This window comes from Astyanax mexicanus, chromosome 1, assembly GCF_023375975.1.
Source record: "Astyanax mexicanus isolate ESR-SI-001 chromosome 1, AstMex3_surface, whole genome shotgun sequence".
NCBI lineage: Eukaryota > Metazoa > Chordata > Actinopteri > Characiformes > Acestrorhamphidae > Astyanax > Astyanax mexicanus.
The window spans coordinates 18,470,376-18,493,121 of NC_064408.1; the positions used below are offsets into that span (position 1 = coordinate 18,470,376).

The following is a 22,746-nucleotide window of genomic DNA, read 5'->3' on the forward strand; positions in this document are numbered from 1 at the left end:
TGTATTTACTCTATACTCCGCTCTGTACTGTATGTATTTACTCTATATTCTGCTCTGTACTGTATGTATTTACTCTATATTCCGCTCTGTACTGTATGTATTTACTCTATACTCCGCTCTGTACTGTATGTATTTACTCTATACTCCGCTCTGTACTGTATGTATTTACTCTATACTCCGCTCTGTACTGTATGTATTTACTCTATACTCTGCTCTGTACAGTATGTATTTACTCTATACTCCACTCTGTACTGTAACATTATGTATTTACTCTATACTCCGCTCTGTATTGTATGTATTTACTCTATACTCCGCTCTGTACTGTATGTTTTTACTCTATACTCCTCTCTGTACTGTATGTATTTACTCTATACTCCGCTCTGTACTGTATGTATTTACTCTATACTCCGCTCTGTACTGTATGTATTTACTCTATACTCCGCTCTGTGCTGTATGTATTTACTCTATACTCCGCTCTGTACTGTATGTATTTACTCTATACTCCGCTCTGTACTGTATGTATTTACTCTATACTCCGCTCTGTGCTGTATGTATTTACTCTATACTCCGCTCTGTACTGTATGTATTTACTCTATACTCCGCTCTGTACTGTATGTATTTACTCTATACTCCGCTCTGTACTGTAACATTGTGTATTTACTCTATACTCTGCTCTGTACTGTATGTATTTACTCTATACTCCGCTCTGTGCTGTATGTATTTACTCTATACTCCGCTCTGTACTGTATGTATTTACTCTATACTCCGCTCTGTGCTGTATGTATTTACTCTATACTCCGCTCTGTACTGTATGTATTTACTCTATACTCCGCTCTGTACTGTATGTATTTACTCTATACTCCGCTCCAACAGACGGCACTATTTAATATTTGACTGCGGACAGAAACACGGGGGCGCGGGGAGCCGAGTGGGAGGTGTTTTAGAGGAATAATAAACAGAGCTGGGGTAGTAAGGACAGGGTTATAATCAGGAGATGGGGGTTTATAATGAGGATATTGGGGTTAATAATGAGGATATGGGGGTTTATTAGTGTTTATTAGAGCAGGTTTAGTGTCGGGGGCGGGTGGCGGAGATGAGCGCGGTGCTGTCTCTGCGGGTGAGCGTGTTCTCGGAGCAGGGCGGGAGGAAGTATATGGAGGATGTTACGGAGGTGACGGTGGAAGACGAGCCGACCGAGGGTCCAAAACCCGCGGACCCGGAGCCTCTGAGCCCCCGAGCCGAGCCCGTCGCGCTGACCTGGACTGAGGGTCTGCAGGGGGGTCAGGCTGGGGGTCTCTCCGCCCCCGCGGGCAGGAGGTCCGTGGCGTTTTTCGCCGTGTTTGATGGACACGGGGGGAGAGAGGCTGCCCACTTCGCCCGGGACCACCTGTGGGACTTCCTGAAGAAGCAGAGGGGATTCTGGTCCAGAGATTACCGCAAAGTCTGTGATGCCATCAGAAAAGGCTTCATAGCCTGTCACAGAGCCATGTGGAAGAAACTGCGTGAGTCTCACCTCCTGACCCTCAGATACTTCTGGGATTTACACCGTAAAAAAAAGTTTGGACACACATTCCCAATCAGTGTTTTTATTTTAGATTTTTTATACATTATAAATTAATAAAAATACTGAAGACATCCAGTCTAAACCTAACCCTTTCAGACCCTACGTCTATTATAGTGCACATCATGTATTTTCTTTATTTTTAAAGTCAAGTCAAGTCAAGTAGTTTTATTGTCAGTACTGCATATGTACAGAACATACAGAGGACCGAAGTCACGTTTCTGTTCTTCCCAAAGTTACAGCAAATAAAACATGCTAAAAATATAAATGTAAAAATAATGAGAGACACATAATATTCAATACAACAAGGACACATATGTAGATATACGAGAGACAAAATACACAAGACAATAGTTCCATAGTGATTGTAAAATGGGTATATAATAGTTCAGGTTCAAGTATGAGCAGTAGTGCAGGTGTGGGGTGTATGAGCGTATGTCAGTTCTTAAAAAGTTCCAGTATTGTGTTGTATGGATGGTGGGCGGTCAGGATGCTGAGTGAGTGTGTGTGTGTGTGCTGGGGGCAGAAGGGGGAGGGGGTAAAGCAGGGAGAGAGAGTTCAGCATCCTCACAACCTGGTGGATGGAGCTGTACCTCAGTCTCAGTCTGGTCCTAGCCCAGAGACTTTCCCTAGCCCTGCAGTCTCCTCCTTGATGGCAGAAGAAGCTGTGTAGTGGGTGGGAGGGATCTCCTGCCAGGCAGAGAGGGCTTTCTGTTTGAGGCGGGAGCTGTACAAGTCCTAAAGGGAGGAGAGAGAGATGCCAACGATCTTCTCAGCTGCTCTCACGATGCGCTGGAGGGTCCTGCAGCAGGATGCTGTGCAGGTCCCATACCACACTGAAAAACAGCTGGTCAGGATAATCTCGATGGCCCCTCTGTGGAAGGTGATCATGATGGGGGTGGGGGCTCCAGCTCTTCTCATTTTGCAGAAAAAGTAGAGCCGCTGATTAGCGGTTTTGTTGCACGTAACACTCACTATTGGATCAGTAGCTTTGTCCCATCCACTGCACTGGAAAAACAGCCACTGAGAATCATGATCATGCTACTTTACCAGCATGACCGGCAAAAGCAGTTTTTTTTTAAATGTGTTTTTGTAGCATGCATTTACCATACATCCCTCTAACCTTTTAATGACTGGTAACCCTAACCTGAACTGTGCTTTACAGCGGAGTGGCCTAAGACCCTGACCGGCCTTCCCAGTACATCAGGCACCACGGCCAGTGTGGTGGTTATCCGCAGGGACCGCATGTTTGTAGCCCACGTCGGGGATTCATCAGTGGTGCTGGGGATTCGGGAGGAGCCCACTGATAAGGTCATCAAAGCTGTGGAGGTCACACAGGATCACAAACCTGAACTTCCAAAAGAGAAACAACGAATTGAAAGACTGGGAGGAAGGTATGAACTTAAGATCAATAAAATCAAGTGCAATAGAAACTTTATCATTCTATGAAGCTCCGTACACTACTGTTCTTGAGCTAATCGTAAGACCACATGAAGTCTGGAGGTCTGTAGAGATCTTTATTAAAACCGTATATAATATTTGTTCATGTATTTTTTTGTGTGTTTATTTCAAGTGTAATAAAGAAGTCAGGAGTGAACCGTGTGGTCTGGAAGAGGCCTAGGCTCACACATAACGGGCCAGTCAGGAGGAGCACGCCCATTGACCAGATTCCGTTCCTTGCTGTAGCCAGAGCACTAGGTAAAAAAACTTTTCATATTACTCATTACTACGAAAGATGGTCTTCTGTATCCTTTCCATTTTTCTGCCAGATTTTCCCTATATATCATGTCCTGCAACCTTTGAAATATGAAAACTACTCCAGATTGTTCGATCTAATTGTGTTGTGTACTTATATAAACAGCTTTGTAATTGGAATTGCATATTTTTCCCCATAGGAATGAAATGGGTGCAAAATTTTTGGCACCCATTAAAGGTAAAAAATGATACCTTTATATACGTTCAAGTAACACAGCAACCACTTGTCAACACCCGAGCACTCACCTGAGGCAGCATGCTAACCACATTGGATACCATAGCAATAGCAACACCCTTGTTACACCCTAGAGTTCACTAAGCAAAATCACGGCAAACACCTGAAATACTATAGAAGTCACCCTCTCACACTGCATCTCCCATCTATCATCCACGTAGCAACACCATAGCAGCTACATTGAATAACATAGTGTCCACCTAGTAACACCATGGCAATCACCTAGCAACAGCATAGCAGACAGCTCAAATACTACTGGAACTGCCTTAGCAGTCAACACTTAGCACTTAGCAAGTACCTGTACTACTATTAAAATCACCACTGCAGAAACTAGTCCAAGAATTTTTAATTTGGTCTGTGTATGAAAGCAGTACTTCACAACTCCTACGATTTTCTGTTTAATGATTCTTGAAGCACAAAGTGTGCTGAAGTATGTTGGGCTGTATTGATTTATGGGTATGTAAATGTAAATCATTCAGATTATGATTCAGTTTGGAAAAAAATAAAAAATGAAAGCTTACAAAGTATGGTTTGAAGTCCCATGTGCGGATGCTTGGACCCTGCATATTGCTGTTTGCTGCTATATTCACTATAATTAATTATTTAGTGTTATACTGTATATTTTTTTCATTATGTCTTTTGTAAATCTGCTTTTTGACACCTTATTTTGAATATAATGTTAAATTAATAAATGTACCTGATACTGAAGAGGTATTGAGTATGTATAGTTTGAGATTTTGACAGTTTCACTGACTAGGGTTGTTTCTGGGCTCATAGGTGACCTGTGGAGCTATGATTTCTACAGTGGAGAGTTTGTTGTATCTCCAGAGCCGGATACAAGTGTAATGACCCTTGACCCACAGCGACACCGCTATATTATAGTAGGGAGTGATGGATTGTGGAACATGGTGCCTCCTCAGGAGGCTGTAACAGTGTGTCAAAGCCATGATGAAGCTCTGGTAAGTCCTGCATACTCTCCTGCAGCACCGCAGCATATAATGACTCAATAGCATAGACACACACATAAATGTAAGTGATATTGGTAGAGAGGATGTTTCTTATAATATTTAATACAATGCCTGGCCAAAAAAAGGAGGTTGCTGTAGTTGATCAGGCCTAGGTTCAGTTTTGATGATATGTCTTCATTTCTTGTTTAAAATATACAATACATTTTTAATTTTCTACATAATTTAAACACACAAACTGTCCCTTAAACTGTGTCAAAATTTCTCTGAAAAAAACTCTTTTTATAATGACTTACATTGAAATTTGAAAAGGTTTTATATGTCTCTTGTAAAGTTGTTGTTTTAAAGATAGAAGTTTTAATTGGACAGCAGCAATTTTATCTACAGATATACATATACAGACTTTTGATTAATACAGTGTGTACGTAAGTAAATGGCTTTTTTTATTGCCTAGGCTCCCTTCGACATGTCAGTTGCACGGAGATTAGGCTGCCATGCTCTGATGCGATGGCGGCAGCGAATGCTGCGGGCTGACAACACCAGTGTCATCGTCATTGCTTTGCCTGAACCAGGCAAACCACAGGTTCCCATACACCGCGATGAGGTCATTCTCACACTGGCAGAGGGATCGTACTGTGACCTGCCACCAGCCTCCCGTTCCAACACACCACTTATTAAGGTTTGATTTTAACAGACACAACAACATATTTAAAAAAAAATGGGAAAAAATTAACTTTATATATAAATAAAAAAAATAATGTCAAACTACCGTAGAATAAAATGTATAGTCATATAGCTGTCTTCTTTCATGACCAAAAACCAGTGTTTATAAACACGATACCTTGAGGTAGTTTTATAGGCACCGCCATGTTAAAACTAAAGTGTGATACATTGACTGACCAGCACAAAAAAATAGGTAGGATTGGGTAACAGATTGCAAAATTAGTTCTCAGGAAATGCATTAATAGTATAGAGATTTTTTTTGCAACAGCTGGAATTCATGCATTTTCACAGAATTAATTTTGCAGTCTGTTCTCTATCCTATCTATCCATTCGTACTCGTCAGTTGACAAATTGTGATTTAATTTTAAGATTGCGGCTCCTGGAGAACTACCTAAATAATACTGTGTGTAAAAACAGTGTTTTTAATAAACCTGTGCACTTTTACAGTTCTCAGTGTCTTGATTAAATGTCAGGGTCCTAATAATTCTACGAGTGAAGTATGGAGCTACTTTGAGTTTGTTAATGGTGTAAAAATATTGGGAGCATCGACTGAAAGCGCTGTATTTTGGAATGCTGGGGGTTAATGTAGGTGGGCTATTTGACAAAAGTACAGCCAAAGTTCATTTCACACGAGGTTTCTCTTTTATGCTTTTAGGTTGATGTGTTTAAAAAGATCTGCAGCCTTAAGTTTGTGTTTTACATGATTCTATGTCATGTCTCATTCTGTGAGCTGGATGAAAAGCAAAGCATAGTTTTTCATTCTCTGATTACTGTCCAAATCTGATGGTCTGGTTTGAGTAATCAGATTACAAAGTGCATGTAAATGGATTAAATGTGTTTGATACACTGCCCAGCTGTAATTAGATCAGTATATAAATGTGGAAAACTAAAATCAGCTTTTTTTTTCCTCTTTCACAGACTCCTCATCCAGACCTCTCCTCTCCTACCAGTGAGACTCTACCGGCTGTGGAGCAGAGAAATGGTCTGTTAGGACCAGGATCAGAAACCAGCACAGAGCAGGACGTCTCCCAGACTAATATCCTGAAACGAGACTTGTCTAAGTGCTTAAATGAGGGCAACCCTGTAGGGACTCGCAGTGAACCTCTGACCTTTACTCCAGATGTGACCAGTCCAGCAGGGAAACGGCCCAGGCGGACTCCCTTCAGCACCAGCAGCTCTCGAGGCCACAGGATCACCGATCATCCTCCTCCCAAGCGGAACAGTGCGAGGACCCTCAAACGGACCCCCAACGTCCCGATGTTACAGCACCGTAAGGCTGCCCTGTGTGCATGCTGAGATACAGACGCTACAAATGACTGTCCTCTTGAAGAATTGCACTAAAAAAAAGAGAGATAACATGAGAAACTCATGGTAAAGCATATCAACTCTTGTATTGATTGCTGTCAGTTTGCATGGTCGTATATGGAAATGGAAAGTATCGTGTGTGTTGATGTGTTGAGGGTGTGCCAGTGTCAGTTTGGATTATATAGCTATGAATTATATTATATAGTAGTATTAGATGTGATTTTGCTTTGTGTGTTTTGTATGTAAAGGAGTATGGATGTTCGAAATTGTGTAAATGTCTTAAACTTCCTTAAATTAAAAATTTCAGAGAAAGTAAAAAAGTTATTGAGATTTTAATTGATTATTTAGCTTTAAATGTGTATTTATTCTGCATTTTAATATTGAACTACAATACATGCTTAATCATGTGTGCAATCTAGGACTGCAGGATATATCGTTTAAGCATCGTCATCAAGATGTGCGCATGAGCAATAGTTACATCACAGGACAAAGAAAGCGCACAAACACGGTTCCGATACATCAGCTCACAGACGCCCTGTGCTGATCAACATCACCCTTTGGAGTGACGTGGGGAAAGAGCACCATCTACCTACCCACAGAGAGAAAGGCCAATTGTGCTCTCTCAGGACTCCGGCAGCTGATGGCAAGCTACATGAATAGGATTCGAACCGACAATCTCCTGATCAAAGCTTGATCTTATAATCTGTATTTCACTCTGCAAACTACATGAACAGGATTTGAACCTGATGATCTTAGAATCTGCTTTTTACTCTGCAAACTTTTCATATTGAATATTGAATACTACTTTAGTACTTTCACTTAAGTGTGGAGCTTAAAGTAGACATCAACTTCTACTCAAGTGAGTTTTTTAATAGAGCACATGTATTTTTACTCAAGTCTGGGACCGGTGCATATGTCTGCATTATTTACACAAAATAAAATAAAGACAGGACCATTCCTATAGAATTTAATTGCAATTTCCACCTTTATTTCAAAATTTCCCACTGTTGGCTTCACTGCCGTGTATAAAACTTGGGTGAATGTAATGTCTATTGGTAAAAGAGATGTCTTCTCATAAACAGACTCAAACCAGTGGGATTTAACATTTTACATACAGAAATTAAAAACAAAAAGACAAAAAAAAACACCCACATACACTTTGAGGAAAAACACAGGTAAAGAGACATAAACCAGCTTTAAAATGTTGCCTTTTCCTTAGCAGGAATGTTGGAAAAATAATTTGATGACAATACAAGGACACATAACAAGGAAATAAGGTACGTTTAATTCAGCTCATGATCCTGGTACTCTCCATTAAACATAATGGATTCATATGAAACTCCTTTCACCTTATAAAACACCTCAAATCTTATGTTTCACGGATCTTTGTGGTCCAACAAAAGTAATATCCCTTATATCTGAGGTAGGAAAAGGTTAGGCCCAAAAGCTGTTTACATAGCTCTACGTGAAACAGAATTCTGTTTAAATGAAGAAGAAAAAAAAAACACCCTATGATTTATTTTGTATGTGACAATTACTGCATATTAAAAACACCAACAGATAATCACACGTAATTCCCAAACCTAAATCATTCTATAGTCAACTAACCAAATCTGCAACATAAAAAAAGAAAATATACACCACAACTGTGAGACACTTATACACCCCAAATACACCTGGTCACTTCATGCGTCTCGAGTATCAGGATTATACTGTATCTAGATCAGATCAAACCACATACAAATGTAAACACACCATTAATGCATTTAAAACTCCCAGTACAACCACAACATGAGTAACTGCTGCCCAGTGAGTGAATATACACTAACTGGAGACCCATTTGGCTACCAAGTGAAAATACATGTTGTTAAAAGCTAATCTGAGTTTAATCCAGATACTAGTCACTTAAAGTGACCCGGTGTAAACTGGGTTTTAGAGTACGAACTTCACCCAAATTAACCCCCTTTTCAATGTCAAGTCCACTTGAAACACTTGCACAGTTTCAATACTCGGGATTTGAATTAAGGCATTTTAATATAATAATAAGCATTTTAATAGCTTTAAGCATAGCAACAGAATAAACTAGAAAATTAAAGCACAATTCAGATTTAGCTGTAAAAGCTAAGCACAAACATATTTATTTGTAAATGAACTCCTAAAGTCTCTTTTAAATGAGGTGCACACCAGTGGTCAGACAACTAGCAATATAGGTTTTCTGATTAAATTATGTTTATGTGCATGTGTTACGCTTAGCACCACACAAGCACCACAAAAAAAAATAGCTCCTCTTCAATCCCATATATAGTTAGCAGCTCGCAAGCCACAACATGCTTGGTGTCCAACGTTTGTTTCCTCAGGTTTACAGTGTAGCCATGATGCTAATGTAGCTAACACAGTTTACACCACACATAATCCATGACCACATACGTTTGTTGGTAAGGTAAGGCGAGAAAAAGCACTTCAGGTATTAAAACCACTGGATTTATTTATCCTGTGATATAATCCCTTATTTTAAGGTGTGACCCGACTCTTATGCTAGCAAAATACAGCCACAAAAATGCTGCAGAAAATGAAAAGAAAAAAAAAAGAGTGAGAAATACAAATACAAACTGTGTTGTTTCCTTTATGGTTCAAATAAAACCAACCTTTACAGGTATACAGCAAACAACTGAAAGGATTACTTCACATTCACTCTGTTCAAAATATAGTCTACATTCAAGAAACGTAGCAAGCTAGCATGCTAATGCTGATACTGCTCACAACAGCAGCTCACAACTTTTTGGATAGATTCTCTGAGTGGTTATAAAAGTAAGACAATCTAATTAGATGTGAAGTTTACCACAAGACCCAATCAGCATTTAGTTTATACATTTAAAAAATTTCAGGTTTACCAGTGTCATCAGACTAGAAGTAGGTTATCAAAGTCCAAAAAACATTTTCATCCATTAATCCCAATTTTTTTTAGGTCCAACTCTTTGCATGGCTCTGCTGCAAAACCCTGGGCTAAATTTGACTTGATTTACTTTCTGGACCTGGATTACACACCTCTACAGTTCTTAAAGGCCACGTTCACATTACAAAACTCGTCAATTCAGATTTTTTACCTCAGATCGGATTTAGCCATCCTGGTGGTTCAATCTGGAGTTCTATCTGCCAGATCTGTCCACAAAATATTTATTGGTCCCACAAATATGTTTATGAATGTTGCCTCTCATGTTTTGACGCAGATTCCCCTTCAAACAAATGTTCTGTAGTTTGTTCTTAAGAAAAAAACTAATATTAGTAGTTTTTTTTAAAACAGAAACAGAAATCACTAGCATAGTCTGTAACTGCTGCATGCCCATACTGCTGCATGAGGTGTGAGAACACTAAACAGACTCAAACATGGGCAGAAATTCAGAATACAACTCAACTCCAGGGCGAGGACAACAGCAGTAAGCACATGCATACGGCAGTAACATGCAATCGGATTTGACCGTTCACATACATGCAGCATGCCCATAAATCAGATTCATATCCTATCTGGACCACATATGATATGTAAAATTACTTATGTAATTTGCTTATAAGTAAATTAAACCAGATTTTAAAAAATCAGATTTGAAATTTCCACAGGTGTGAGTCACATTAACGCAAAAAAATCACTTCAGTCTGGTAATGTGAACATAACCAAAATTTCTGATATAAAGATTAAAGAAAAGAACTCTACAGGTAATTTGGCCCAGTGTAGACTTTTACATGAACAATTACAAATGCAAATAATAATTACACATTATATTACATACAGTTTAAGACATTTACAGCAGCTTTAGAAATAAAGACATGCACAATAATTCTCAACAAAAAATGTTAGAGAAATCATTCTGTCTTAACATTGATTAAAAGGTAAAAAATTATAAATCAGATTCCTACAAAGCTTGACTTAAGTGTGAGCACAAAATCTGCAAGTCTTTTACTGTGATCCTTTTAATTCATTCTCAACTCAGCCTTCTCAGTGTGTTTTGGGATAAATGATACTTGTAGTCACAGTCACATAAAAACCTCATATATCCAAAATAGCAAAATAACATTTTCATCTGTCAATGTAAAAAGATTTTATATATAAGGCAACTTGGAGCATTTGTATTGGTCCACTCGATAATAAATGCAGAAATATTATGTTCTTGACAGGCACCTTAAACTGCAGACTTTTTTTTTTATTAGTTATAATAGTGAGAATGTATATTCAGGGGTGTTGCTACTTTCCTTTTGCTACATGCAAATAAACTTCTAATGTTTAGGCATTAAAATAGTTTGTTATTGAGTAGTTAAGTAAGTTAAGAGCACCAATCAAAATGTTGATGATAATTATCTTATTAGGCAAATGGCTTGTTCACAATCATTGTTGAGAAAAGACCAGGTGATGCAGTTTAAAGAAAACAACAAAAAAAAACCTCTAAGCAGCAGCCTAGCACTTTTAACATTAAAAAAACTGATGCACACAAAGCAGAAAGGAGCCGCTTGTTAGAAAAAAAGAGAAGAAAAGGAAAGGGAAGATTGATCAGACTCTGGGGTGGACGTTTACTGTGCAAAAACACCTGTATTAATTAATATGATCCTTATTAAAGAGTCATCAGAAAAAACCTGACACCTTTTGAAATAAGTCAAGTGAACTGTAATTTTTTTTTCTCCAAATAAGATATAGCATGTTAGGATTGCTGTCAGTGGCAATAGGACCAAAAGGAAAAATGGATTGGAAAAATACCAGCAACTTCTGGAGGCAAACATCACACTGTAATGTGACAAAAAGGCAAAAAAAAAAAAAGAAACATAGAAATTGGGTCTTCTTTTAGTCACTTAGCTATTCAAAAAACAGAATTTTACAATAACCACCCAAACACTGGCAGACCTCTGTATACAATAAGTGTAGAAATAACTGTGAAAGGCACTGTAGGGTTTCTTTAAGTAGACAGAACCTGAGTTGTCTGGGAAAGCACTCTTAATAATTCATATTGCACTTTGCCATAAAAATCCAATCAGAAATTAAACACACCTACAAACTGACAACAAAAAACAGAAATAACACATGGATCAAACAGACAGATTTTTGGATAATTCACTCATTGAGTTCTCAACTGAAGGCATTTGCATACTCCCACCATAAACAACAAAGTTCACTGTAACCATGACTCATCTCAGCTGGATGCGATATGTGTGGATTTCCATTGGTTTAAGTGTAATCTCCTGGTCCACTGCTCTGCTGGAGGATTCGTGCATCAAAGAAAGCGACATAGGTTCCAGGCTGCTGACCTTCAGCTCTGATAGAAGTTCCTGTATTTCAATCTAAACAGAAAGAGCATATAAATGATGGTACAGCGGTTATGTTAACAAAGCATTTAACATTCATGTTACTGTTGAAGACATCAAGCTACATTCGATGCTGGAATTTCTCAAGTATGACTTTTTTATTTAGTTGTAGCCGATTTTACAGTGTGAACTGGTCAGTTGTCTGTATTTTCAGCAAGACAATATTACCAATCAATTATTCTCCCTTCTTCTCCACCTCTTTACTATTTTTATCCCCATTGTCTTGCTTTTTTATTTTGCCTTTTCTTTTATGTCTTCTCTCCTGACTGAAAAAAAAAACAAATAAATAAAAACAAATAAATAAAAACAAATTATATATATATATATATATATATATATATATATATATATATATATATATAGATATATATATATAGATATATATATATAGATATATATATATATAGATATATATAAAGATAGAGAGAGAGCTCTGGAAAAAAGGGACCAATTAAAATGATAAGTTTCTTTGATTTTACCTAATTGAATTTATTTGAGGTCTAAAATCTCTGTATCTTTTTTGTTATTTCAGCCATTTCTCATTTTCTGCAAATAAATGCTCTAAATGATAATATTTGTATTTGGAATTTGGGAGAAATGTTGTCTGTAGTTTATAGAATAAAACAACAATGTTCATTTTAGTCAAACAACCTATAAATAGCAAAATTAGAGAAACTGATTCAGAAACTGAAGTGGTCTCTTATTTTTTCCAGAACTGTACTTATATATACCCAAAATTACCTTTTTTGGTAATTTTGTTTTTTGTTGTTATTTTTATACCATTTTGGAGGTTTTTGCATTACAGCAGAATTTTGTAAATATGAATCCAACCTGATATAGATTTTTTATTTAGTTGTTGAATACATGCATGTGTATTTTTGTTGGACAGAGGCCTCTGCAGCGTTACCTTGCCACGTGTGGTGCTGCACAGTAAGCCAGTGTTGCTCGTGGCGATGTTGCAGTCAAAGGCTTTTCTGTGCAGTATTAAAGCAGCCTGATCCGATGGGCCTTCCCCTTCCTGCAATGAGACACACAGAAACCCACAGTGAGATGATCATATTTTAGTTATCAGCAGTGATTCATCTCCCACAGATACTCTCTTGTTACAAATGTGTAAGATAATAGAAATTAAAACACATGGTTTAGAATGATAAACTAATCAAACAGAAAATTCTAACTCCTAACAGAGAATTACAATAAAAACTTTATTAAATAAAAAAAAATCTAAAATCATCAATCTGTTACAGGCTGCAATGATTTCTTCATCCTTTGTCTGCATCCATGAATCTGCTCGTTCAGGGAGGAGCTCATTCTTGCTGGTTTGCTTTAACACAACCCTGGATTGATTGTGTGCGTCACTTTTCTGCGATGAATCATTAAAATGATAAACTAATTAAACATAAAATTCTATATTTTCAATTCTATATTTTCAATTCAAACGCCTAATACAGAATTACAGCCTTTCCTTAAATAAAAAAAATATATAATTTTTTTTTTTGAGACATGGATTTATTTCTTCTGTACAATCAGCCTTTCTTTTAAGGTGTGACTCTACTTTTATATTAGCAGAATACAGACACAAAAATGCTGTGGAAAATGAAAAAAGGGTGAGAAATACAAGTAAAAATTGTGTTGTTTCCTGTATGGTTTAAATAAAACCAACCTTTACAGTTATACAGCAAACAACTTAAGGAATTACTTTACATTCATTCTGTTTAAAATATATTTTACTTTCTTTTTTTACAAACTCCTAATACAAAATTACAGCCTTTCATTAAATAAAAAATATATAATTTAGTTTTTTGAGACATGTCAGGCAGACAACAGTGAGAGTCTTTTTCATACCAGTGGGAAATACTGGCTCTGCACTAACCTCTACTAGTTACAGCTTTTTGGGGATTTATTTAATTATTTTTAAATTAAGGAAAGAAAACACACTTTATGGCTTTTCCTCTGCAGTACTACAGAATTTAACTTCTGCATTTTACCAGCCAGTGGCAGTAAACACACATGCTTGGATACACACTGGTGATTTTGGTCTGTAAAAACACACCAGCCATACATGTGGAGAGAGAAAACGTGCATTTCTCTCACCGACATCCTGCTGTAGATTAAACCTTCCTCTTTCAACTCTGCTTCTCTAATCTTTGCGCCATAACATCACATTTTTCATTTGTCTCCATCCATTATTCTGCATCCAGGACCAGTTCTGGGCTTTTAAGTGGAGGATCTCATTCCTGTTTTAAGCATTTTTTGTGTATTATTTTGCTTGTATACAAATACTGAAGCGGCAAGAAACAGTGGTTTTGGGATGCATGGCATTTCACCATGCGGGAGCTCCTCCAAACCAGGAGGAGGATTATTTTTTTTATGCAGGTCAATGCAAGACAAGCATTTATCACCATGCTGTCTGTTAACACACAGAGATTTGTTAGAATATATTGGTGGAAAGAGAAGATAACACAGTAAGTGAAAGCAGTTGCATTACAAAATAAACCAATCATGTAACCCCACACACAACACAGGGAGCAGATAGAAGCGAAACCCAGACCAGAGATCAGTACTTTGGACGACTTCCGGGCGTTCACACTTGACCAAATGTACCAAAACTCACAAAGCAAGTATTTCTGGAAAATAATCCAGAAGTTAGTAGGTTTAGGGCACATCCCCTCCCTTTTGTTATGTATTGTCATTTTGACTGAGCACACCCACCTGAGACTGAATGGTGCGCAGGTTGACCAGGTGGATGTCACATGGGAAGGATGAGCTCAAAGGGCTGTAGGGGGTCAGTGTCAGCATGTCTGAGTCCCAGGTGGTGGCCATGGGCATGAGGGGGTGGTTGAGGTACATGTAGGAGATGTGGTTCCGTAGAGACGGGTAGCTGAGTGGAGTGGTGTTCTCCCTCTTGGTCTAAAACACCAAAAGTTATTGTTTGAGCAGAAACAGTAATGGAAAAATGGACAAGAATGGAACTAGGGCTACATGATGATAGCATAGTTATACCCAAAAAAGACGATATTTTAAACCGATACTTGCTGATGTATAAAATGTACGCTGGAAAAGGATCCAGCCATGCTGGCCGTGCTTCTACCATTATCCGACACTGGCTGCACTACTTGAAAATCCATTGATTTTGTATTATTTTTTTTGTTTAAATAGCTCTATTGTTTGATTGAACATGTTAATTTAAAATCCAGTTTATGTAAGGACCAGTTAACTGTTAAATAAATGTGAAACAAAAAAAATGTTTAACAAAATGTTAAAAATAAATTTCTCAAGAGAAATGTTCATTTTATTCTTTGTGTACAGTTGGTTAAAAGCTAAAATGTAAAGCAAAGTGTCTCTCTGTAAGGTATAAATGTGTACATCGGTATTGGCATCGGCATTTGTAGATATATATCGGTACATATGATTTTGGTTATCAGCATCAGCCCAGAACTCACTCATCTGTGCTTTTATTGTATGGAACTAACTGAATATCAAAAAAAGTACTGTATTAGCATGGGGTCACCTCTTGGGTGGGGTTTCTCGGCTCCAGAACCAGACGGAAGAGGTTGGCCGTGATCTTGTTGTCTAACACTCCCTGGCCCATGCCACGGTTATCATCCTGGTTTAACCGCCGGTCCATGATCACCTCCAGCTGACCTGAAAAGTAAATTCAAAATATTTAGGGGTCTTAAAAACACTGCTGTCTAAAATCTCAGTTATTCTGAACAGTTAGATAAGCAGAAAATAAACTGATATTCAAAGGAATAAACATTTGTTTTTTCCCAACATGTATACACTTTGTTTTTGATAAATAACAGACCTTCATAAAAAGCATGCAAGCTTCATAGTTCTATGCCTTTTGTAATGAAGAATCTCCTATAAAAATCCTTGAGGGGTGTAACTGAATACTGACTATGCAGGGTTCCCAAACAAATGCTTCAGGTACTTCAGGTACAGGAACAGGTCAGCTTTCACTTTATATGTCTCTTTAAAAATGAGGTCATCTTTTATTCACAGGTTTAGGAATGTTCACTAGAGGTACCCACATTTGTCCAACCTCTAGGCCAAAGGCAGAACCACTTTATGCACAAACGTATAGTAAAGTATAGTAATAGTACTTGATGGAGCCGCATCATCTCTCTTCTAATCCATGCCTGGCATTACGCATGGTGTCAATAAGTATATATAATTATGTTTATCTGCTCCAGAGTGTCCTATTCTATTGGCAGTATTTTTCTACAGAGACTGTATAATATGTAATGGATGCAACAGGAGCAACTGAATGCTTTTATTAGAAGGGGTGTACACAAATAGTTGGAAATATAGTGTATACTGACCACCAATAAACAGTAACATTTAAACAGGTCCCTAAAAATAAATAAAAATATTATAATATTTATGGTTATTATCAGTTTAGGAGAAGGTTTAAAGCTGCTTATTAATTACTTGGTGGCTTGGTGGCTATTGGTCAGATTGGAATTCAATTAAAACCATGACAGTAGATTTCAATACCTCATTTTTAGATAGATGCATGCGTGAGCCTTTAGGATATGAGGTCCTTTTTGTGTGCTGTGTTCTGTGATCTAAATTAAGTCACAGAACACAACACATAAAAAGGACCTCATACAACAGCTATTAAAATATATTGTAATATAAATATCATAGAATAGCATAAAACACCACAAGCTGGAAGCTTAAGTTTCATGCTGAGGGATTTTAATTCATGTGTGAGCAGAAATCAAGTGATAAGACTGGTGCATTCCTTAAAAATGCTCTTTAATGTGTTATTAGTAATGAAATCCCAGGCTCTGAGTGGTCCAGCAGATTAGGCGCTGCCACTATGATTAGGAGATCGCTGGTTTGAATCCTGTTCATGCAGCTTGCCATCAGCTGCCAGAGCCCTGAGAGAGCATAATTGGCCTTGCTCTCTCTGGGTGGGTAGATGGCGCTCTCTCCCGACATCACTCCAAAGGGTGATAAAGATCAGAATTGATGTATCAGAACCATGTCACTGTGCTTTCCTCAAAGCTGCAATGCTGCGTCAGCATCAGTTCAAAAAGAGATGGAGGCTGATTTTACATGTATTGGAGGAGGCATGTGCTAGTCTTCACCCTCCTTTACTAGTGACAGGGGGAGTCCTAATGAGTGGGTTGGGTAATTGTTATTGTAAATTGTGAAAAAATGGGATAAAATTAGAAATAAGATTAGAAAAAAAAAACTGAAATTTTATCACTCAATCATTGATGCAATTCGATAATTTGGTGTCTACTAGTATTTATATGTATATCTTAAAAATGTAAATACTCAAAAACACAAAACCACATCTCACCACTCTTGAGACTGGTAGCTCCTAAAGACTGAGCTGTGAGCAGTGTGAGTCTTCTGAGGGAATCCTCTATATAGGCCATGCTGGTCATGGGGTAGAAGTTAGCCTGCAGTGGCAGTTTTGCCATGGCTCGTCTGGGCTGCATCTAGACAAGCATTCAGCACACAATTAAAAATGACCTTTTACTTTAAAAACTCAATAAATATGATTTAGCAGAGGCATTTGGACATTTGGATACAAATCCCCTTTTGAGGAAATCACTCTTAATAATAATAACCCAGCAACAAATCATGAATATCTTTAGTTATCCCCACCAATCACTATTTAGAGGCCTTATTCTAAATTTACTACCTATATTAGCTTTCTATATAACAGAGCAATCTGTAATAATAAAACAACTATTGCAGATTTGAGTAAAGTATATATATGATCCTCTGTGAACAGCAATTACGTCCATCTTTGTCCTTCACTGGGTTATCGGCATTTAAACAATCAGACATTATCTCCTAGTCTGATGCTTCATAACGTCCCAAATTATTATGCAATCATATTTAGTGTTTTGAGGTTTTTGAATTGCCACAGTCACTCAGCTTGCTAACAGTGCTTGAGGTGTGGATAATTCCTATTGTAAAAGTGCTAAAATAAAATAACTATATACTGCTATTTAAATGAGCTTCTCTTTTCATTTTAGCTTTACTCTGTCTGTGCATACGCATCCTTAATGTTTTAAAGGCCAAAGGAGGAACAACATGATACTAGACAGGCATCTTTAATTACGTAAAAAAATTGTGTAATCTGAGGCCTACCTGGAAACCATTGAGGTCAGTAAAAAAGCGATCTTTGCTGCCAATATCAGAGATTATCCTCATTGCAATTTCTCGGTTGAACTCTGCCCTTATGTCCACAATGTTAGAGATTTCAACAGCCTGTCCGTCCACCCCTATAGAGAGGCATAAAGAAAAAAATAAAACAAAAATAAAAGGTTTATCATTTATTAGTATTATTTATTCACAAATACCACAAAATCAGAGAAAAAAAATCTATTACAGCTAAAAGAAAAAGCAAGTAAAATGTATGGAACTGGCTGAATATAATTGAAGGCTAAAAAAAATTGTAATATGTAAATGAAACTCTTGGAATTACCTTAATGTAATTCAGTGCAGGCTAGAAAAAATTAAGTGAACATCCTTGTACATTCCCCTTAATGACATTCTGTGATTGTAACTGTACATTTTAGTATTTTAAACACATTTTATCAGTAATATATTTCCAGGTATTTGCACAAAGTTGCAAAACATGTTTAATATATTTTTCTTTTTGATCAAGGTCTTTATATTATTATTTTTTTTATATAAACATAGAATTGAACACATCATACATGATCTGTCCCTCTCTTGGTTTCCCCCCACCCCCAGACCTGCTGCAGTCAATTTTTACATATTTCCACATCACAGACCACAACTATAACAAAGGACATCTCAAATATCATGTCACTCCAAAATCATACCATAAACAGTTAAGGGACTCACATCAAATTAGGCAAATCTACTGTATGTGCCCAACTTCTCTATATACATGTCAAAAAAGCTTCCCATATTGTAGAACATTTCTAAAGAGATCATTCAAGACAGTGTCTTATCTTTTCCAACTTTAGCTTTAACATTGTACAACTTCATTTATCCGCTGAGATAATATTTTAATCTAATCCGCAAATGTCTTCTTATGTATTGCGCAATCTGAATGCAGGACAGACAGTCAGACATACAAAATAACATATATGTGCTCTCACCCTTAAAGTTGTAAAGCCGTACGGTGTGTGTGACGTGTGTAAATGTTGTTGTGACTTCAGAGAACACAGGACCTTTGGTTACACGGATCACAGGTGGCTGGGAGGGAATATATTTCTGTAAAGGAGAAAAAAACAAGAATAAAAACAAATGAGTGAAAAATGTTAAAACATACTTTATTGTACTCGTGTAAATGAATAACGCTGTGAAATGTTGTGAATTTACTTTAGCTTCTCCATCAGGCAGGAATAGGTAGGCACCGCTCTTGTCTTTATTGCTGGTTGTTCCATACCACAAGAACTCCACTCTGATTGAGTGCTCAGATCCATCTTCCTTCAGTTTCATTGTCTATACACACACAGTAATACACACATCAGGATTAAAATATATATATATATATATATATATATATATATATATATATAAATAACAGTTGGTATACAATATGATTTTTTTTCAGGCTGTTGGATTCTGTATCCTTTTCAGCCTTTTAAAAATCAGTTTTTACAATCTGACCAAAATGACTTGGAATAAAATCTTATTACACTGACATTTCTTCTGTAAAGTTGCCAGGTTGGAGAAGCGAGGCTTTAGTGTGACATAAATCATACACAATAGCATGTATATTTTAGCTCCAATAATAAGTTATGGCTTCCTATAAATTTGCTAAACTAAATATTAATATCAACATTGTGTGTTAGCTTATCATTGCAACTACCTGACCAGGACCTGAGCATCTTTTAAAAAATGTATATATACATATATATATGTATATATATTTGTTTTTTTATTTCTTAATCTTCCCCAATTTACACGGCCAATTACCCAACCTACTCATTAGGACTCCCCCATCACTAGTAATGCCCCAACACATCAGGAGGGTGAAGACTAACACATGCTTCCTTCAATAGATGTGAAGCCAGCCACCGCTTCTTTTCGGTTCCAATACATCAGCTTACAGACACCCTGTGCTGCAAACATCACCGTAGGAGTGATGTGGGGAGAGAGCGCCATCTACCCACCCAGAGGGAGCAGGGCCAATTTTGCTCCCTCTGAGCGCCAGCAGCTTGATGGCAAAGCTGCATGAGCGGGGGTTCTGACCTGAGCATCTTATTTCAATTTCTTTCATGTACAACATGTTCTGGAATGACAATTTAAAAAAATCTAAATTAATAAACAGCCATGTTAATGTTTTACAAATGATTTATATTGATGTGAAATTCACAGCAACATAACTCATTTTTAAATGCTAATGAGGGAAGTAGGTTTCAGTCCATTTCAGTCCAATTCCATGTTAATCTAGATGGAATTATCAGGATATATAATCTGATCCATCATCTTTCGATCTTAAATCTACACATCTGCATTGTCCAAGAGACAGCATACAGTAGGAAAAAAAAACATTACAGTATAATTGTAGTAGTTTGCTGACTGACCTTCATTAATCCTGTACTGGCAGAGATGGAGAGCTGAAGGTGAGGGTTCTCAATTAACACAGGAACAGCATTCTGTGGGGTAGATACTTTAAAATGGTCCATTCCAGAAACTGACACGGCCCCACCGTCCTTCAGAAACAGGTACTGGGCTGATTCAGTCTGTAGCTCCAACCCCTGAATCAACTGGTACACAGCCAGGCCCAACGGCGGCACATTGGCTACAAAAGACAACTGTCACAACAGACACACACAAACAATTTAATACAGTTGTTAGATGTAAAAACACAGTTTTAATGTATTAGTTCATCAGTAGGTTACATTAAAAGAGTTTGTTCAGAAACATCCTTGCAAAAATAGGCTATATTCACCAATAACTTATAATTAGAATAACACACTTTGGGACTTTGGAAAGGTATAATAAAAAGTTATGTCCTTCCATTTAGGAATGTTATAATCTTCATAAAAACTGCATAAATGATTCTTAAGTAGACATTTTCTACATAATAACTGTTGGTGAACTTGGTCCGCTGTTTTGATGAACAGATACATTATATGGACAAAGGTATTGGTACTGCCTCTTTTTTTTTTTTTTTTACTTATTTACTGTCCCACAAAGAACCATACAGTAACCATTTCGTTTTGCGAGAAATCAGTTATTATTTTACATTATTTAAAAAAAATAAATCTTCATTCATTAGAGCACAATAAATGCAACTTATTATAATTACAAGGACAATTGTTGATACATGGTTATTTGTGACTGTAATGTTTTTTGCCCCAAAATCAAGGATAAAACAAAAAAGTTTTATCCTACTTCTGTTCAATAAGCTGTCGCTACAATTTAGGAAAGGCTTTTTTTATATATTTTGGTGCACGGATGAGGATTATTTGCATTGAGGAGCAAGAGTGTAAGAGAGGTCAGAATGCTGGACGACCATTACCTTGTCTAGACAAGTACATACAACTCTGAAAAAAAAAACAATTCTTTGACTTTACCACATTGAAAACCTCTGGAATATAATCAAGATGCATGAAAACAGGGTTATTCTTCCAAATGTTGATTTCTGAATTCTTAAACCTTTATGAATGTGAACTTGTTTTCTTTGCATTACTTGAGGCTCTGCATCTTATTTGTATTTTCAGTCATTTCTCATTTTCTGTAAATAAATGCTCTGAATGCCAATATCTTTATTTGGAATTTGGGAGAAATGTTGTTTGTAGTTTATAGCATAAAACAACAATGTTCAAACATATACCTATAAATAGCAAAATCAGAGAAACAGAAGTGGTCTCTTATTTTTTTCCAGAGCTGTACGTATCAGCAATGGGTGCAGCTTAAAGTGGCTGAATGCATTCATTAGAAGAGGTGTCCACATACATTTGCATATTTAGTGTATAATACTGACTGTGCTGATTGATAGTCTTGGTGGTCTTATTATCAAATCCATAATATAAATGGTATTTATAATGCTACAGCATAAGTCTAACCTGAAAAGCTTCTGTGGAAGCACGGGTGGCATCTTCCCACACTGCACTGATCTGAGCGATGACCAGGTGTCCATCAGCAGTGAGGACTCGAACATGAGGAGTGTTCACATAGATGTTTACAACCGAGCTCCTGCTCTGTTCACTGGGGTTATGTACCACCAACGACCTGAGAACACAGACCACAAAGCATCTCAGCGGTTAAACACAGCGGAAATCTGAGCTGCAATTTGAGAAAGGTCACTGAGAGGCGTGAAGAAACCATCTAGAGAGTTCTTCTTTACCTGGGAGTTTTGCTGATCTTCAGGACAGTTTTGCGAGGTAGGGAATCCTGTGCTGGCTGGACATCATCCTGCATTATATGATGTGTGTAAATATTAATGTAGGGTCATAGTAAAATAATAAAAAAAATGGTTTTAAAACTAAGGTACTTACTATCTGAAGTACTGGGTTTGAAGGGTCGTAGGTGTATGCTTTTTTGTCATCAAGCACCAGCCAGTGAGCTGAAGACGCAATCACTCGCTTCACATTCAGAAGGGAGTGAAACAACCTAAAAACAGAAAACAGAAAAGTTTTTCTTATTTATCGCCCTTGTAATAATGTTTGTAAGCATTGTTTTACCATGATTCATGTATCAGACATTTACTTAACATTGGAGTAGGATTTTGTAGAATATGCAACCCAAAAGTAATCTATTAAAAGCCACTTTAGCCAAAAAAAATTAATATGGCCTGACTAGCCATGTCAGAGAGTGCTGGAAATCAATGGTGAATTTGTGAACCCTTGTTGTTAAATTAAACTATTGTAAATTCCTCACTCAATAAAATGTTCTAT

The 22,746-nt window shown here is 37.2% G+C and overlaps 2 protein-coding genes across 2 annotated transcripts in view; one reads left to right on the top strand and one right to left on the bottom strand.

Moving 5' to 3' along the window:
- Nucleotides 1-913: 913 nt before the first annotated feature.
- On the top strand, nucleotides 914-6,858 carry ppm1db (protein phosphatase, Mg2+/Mn2+ dependent, 1Db). The gene is made up of 6 exons (XM_007231409.4): nucleotides 914-1,502; nucleotides 2,727-2,955; nucleotides 3,135-3,259; nucleotides 4,329-4,510; nucleotides 4,971-5,195; nucleotides 6,158-6,858. Exons 1-6 carry the CDS (start codon nucleotides 1,094-1,096, stop codon nucleotides 6,533-6,535), a joined length of 1,548 nt encoding a protein of 515 aa, XP_007231471.3. The 5' UTR covers nucleotides 914-1,093; the 3' UTR covers nucleotides 6,536-6,858.
- A 647-nt stretch (nucleotides 6,859-7,505) lies between these two features.
- man2a1 (mannosidase, alpha, class 2A, member 1) overlaps nucleotides 7,506-22,746 on the bottom strand; it is a 39,723-nt gene continuing 24,482 nt past the window's right edge. Inside the window, exons 11-22 of the mRNA XM_007231411.4 lie at nucleotides 22,348-22,462; nucleotides 22,197-22,264; nucleotides 21,916-22,081; nucleotides 20,428-20,658; nucleotides 19,217-19,339; nucleotides 18,994-19,108; nucleotides 18,011-18,144; nucleotides 17,208-17,349; nucleotides 15,402-15,535; nucleotides 14,603-14,800; nucleotides 12,798-12,908; nucleotides 7,506-11,866 (exon numbers count right to left, since the gene is read on the bottom strand). Of these exons, the coding sequence (XP_007231473.3) occupies nucleotides 11,714-11,866; nucleotides 12,798-12,908; nucleotides 14,603-14,800; nucleotides 15,402-15,535; nucleotides 17,208-17,349; nucleotides 18,011-18,144; nucleotides 18,994-19,108; nucleotides 19,217-19,339; nucleotides 20,428-20,658; nucleotides 21,916-22,081; nucleotides 22,197-22,264; nucleotides 22,348-22,462 (1,690 nt within the window). The 3' untranslated portion in view covers nucleotides 7,506-11,713. The remainder of the gene's footprint in view (nucleotides 11,867-12,797; nucleotides 12,909-14,602; nucleotides 14,801-15,401; nucleotides 15,536-17,207; nucleotides 17,350-18,010; nucleotides 18,145-18,993; nucleotides 19,109-19,216; nucleotides 19,340-20,427; nucleotides 20,659-21,915; nucleotides 22,082-22,196; nucleotides 22,265-22,347; nucleotides 22,463-22,746) is intronic.

Excerpts from the sequence above, each read along its gene's own strand:
- ppm1db (XM_007231409.4), top strand. The coding sequence starts at position 1,094 with ATGAGCGCGGTGCTGTCTCTGCGGGTGAGCGTGTTCTCGGAGCAGGGC. Across the intron at positions 1,503-2,726 it reads AGCCATGTGGAAGAAACTGC|CGGAGTGGCCTAAGACCCTG; the intron begins GTGAGTCTCACC and ends TGTGCTTTACAG. Across the intron at positions 5,196-6,157 it reads CCAACACACCACTTATTAAG|ACTCCTCATCCAGACCTCTC; the intron begins GTTTGATTTTAA and ends CCTCTTTCACAG.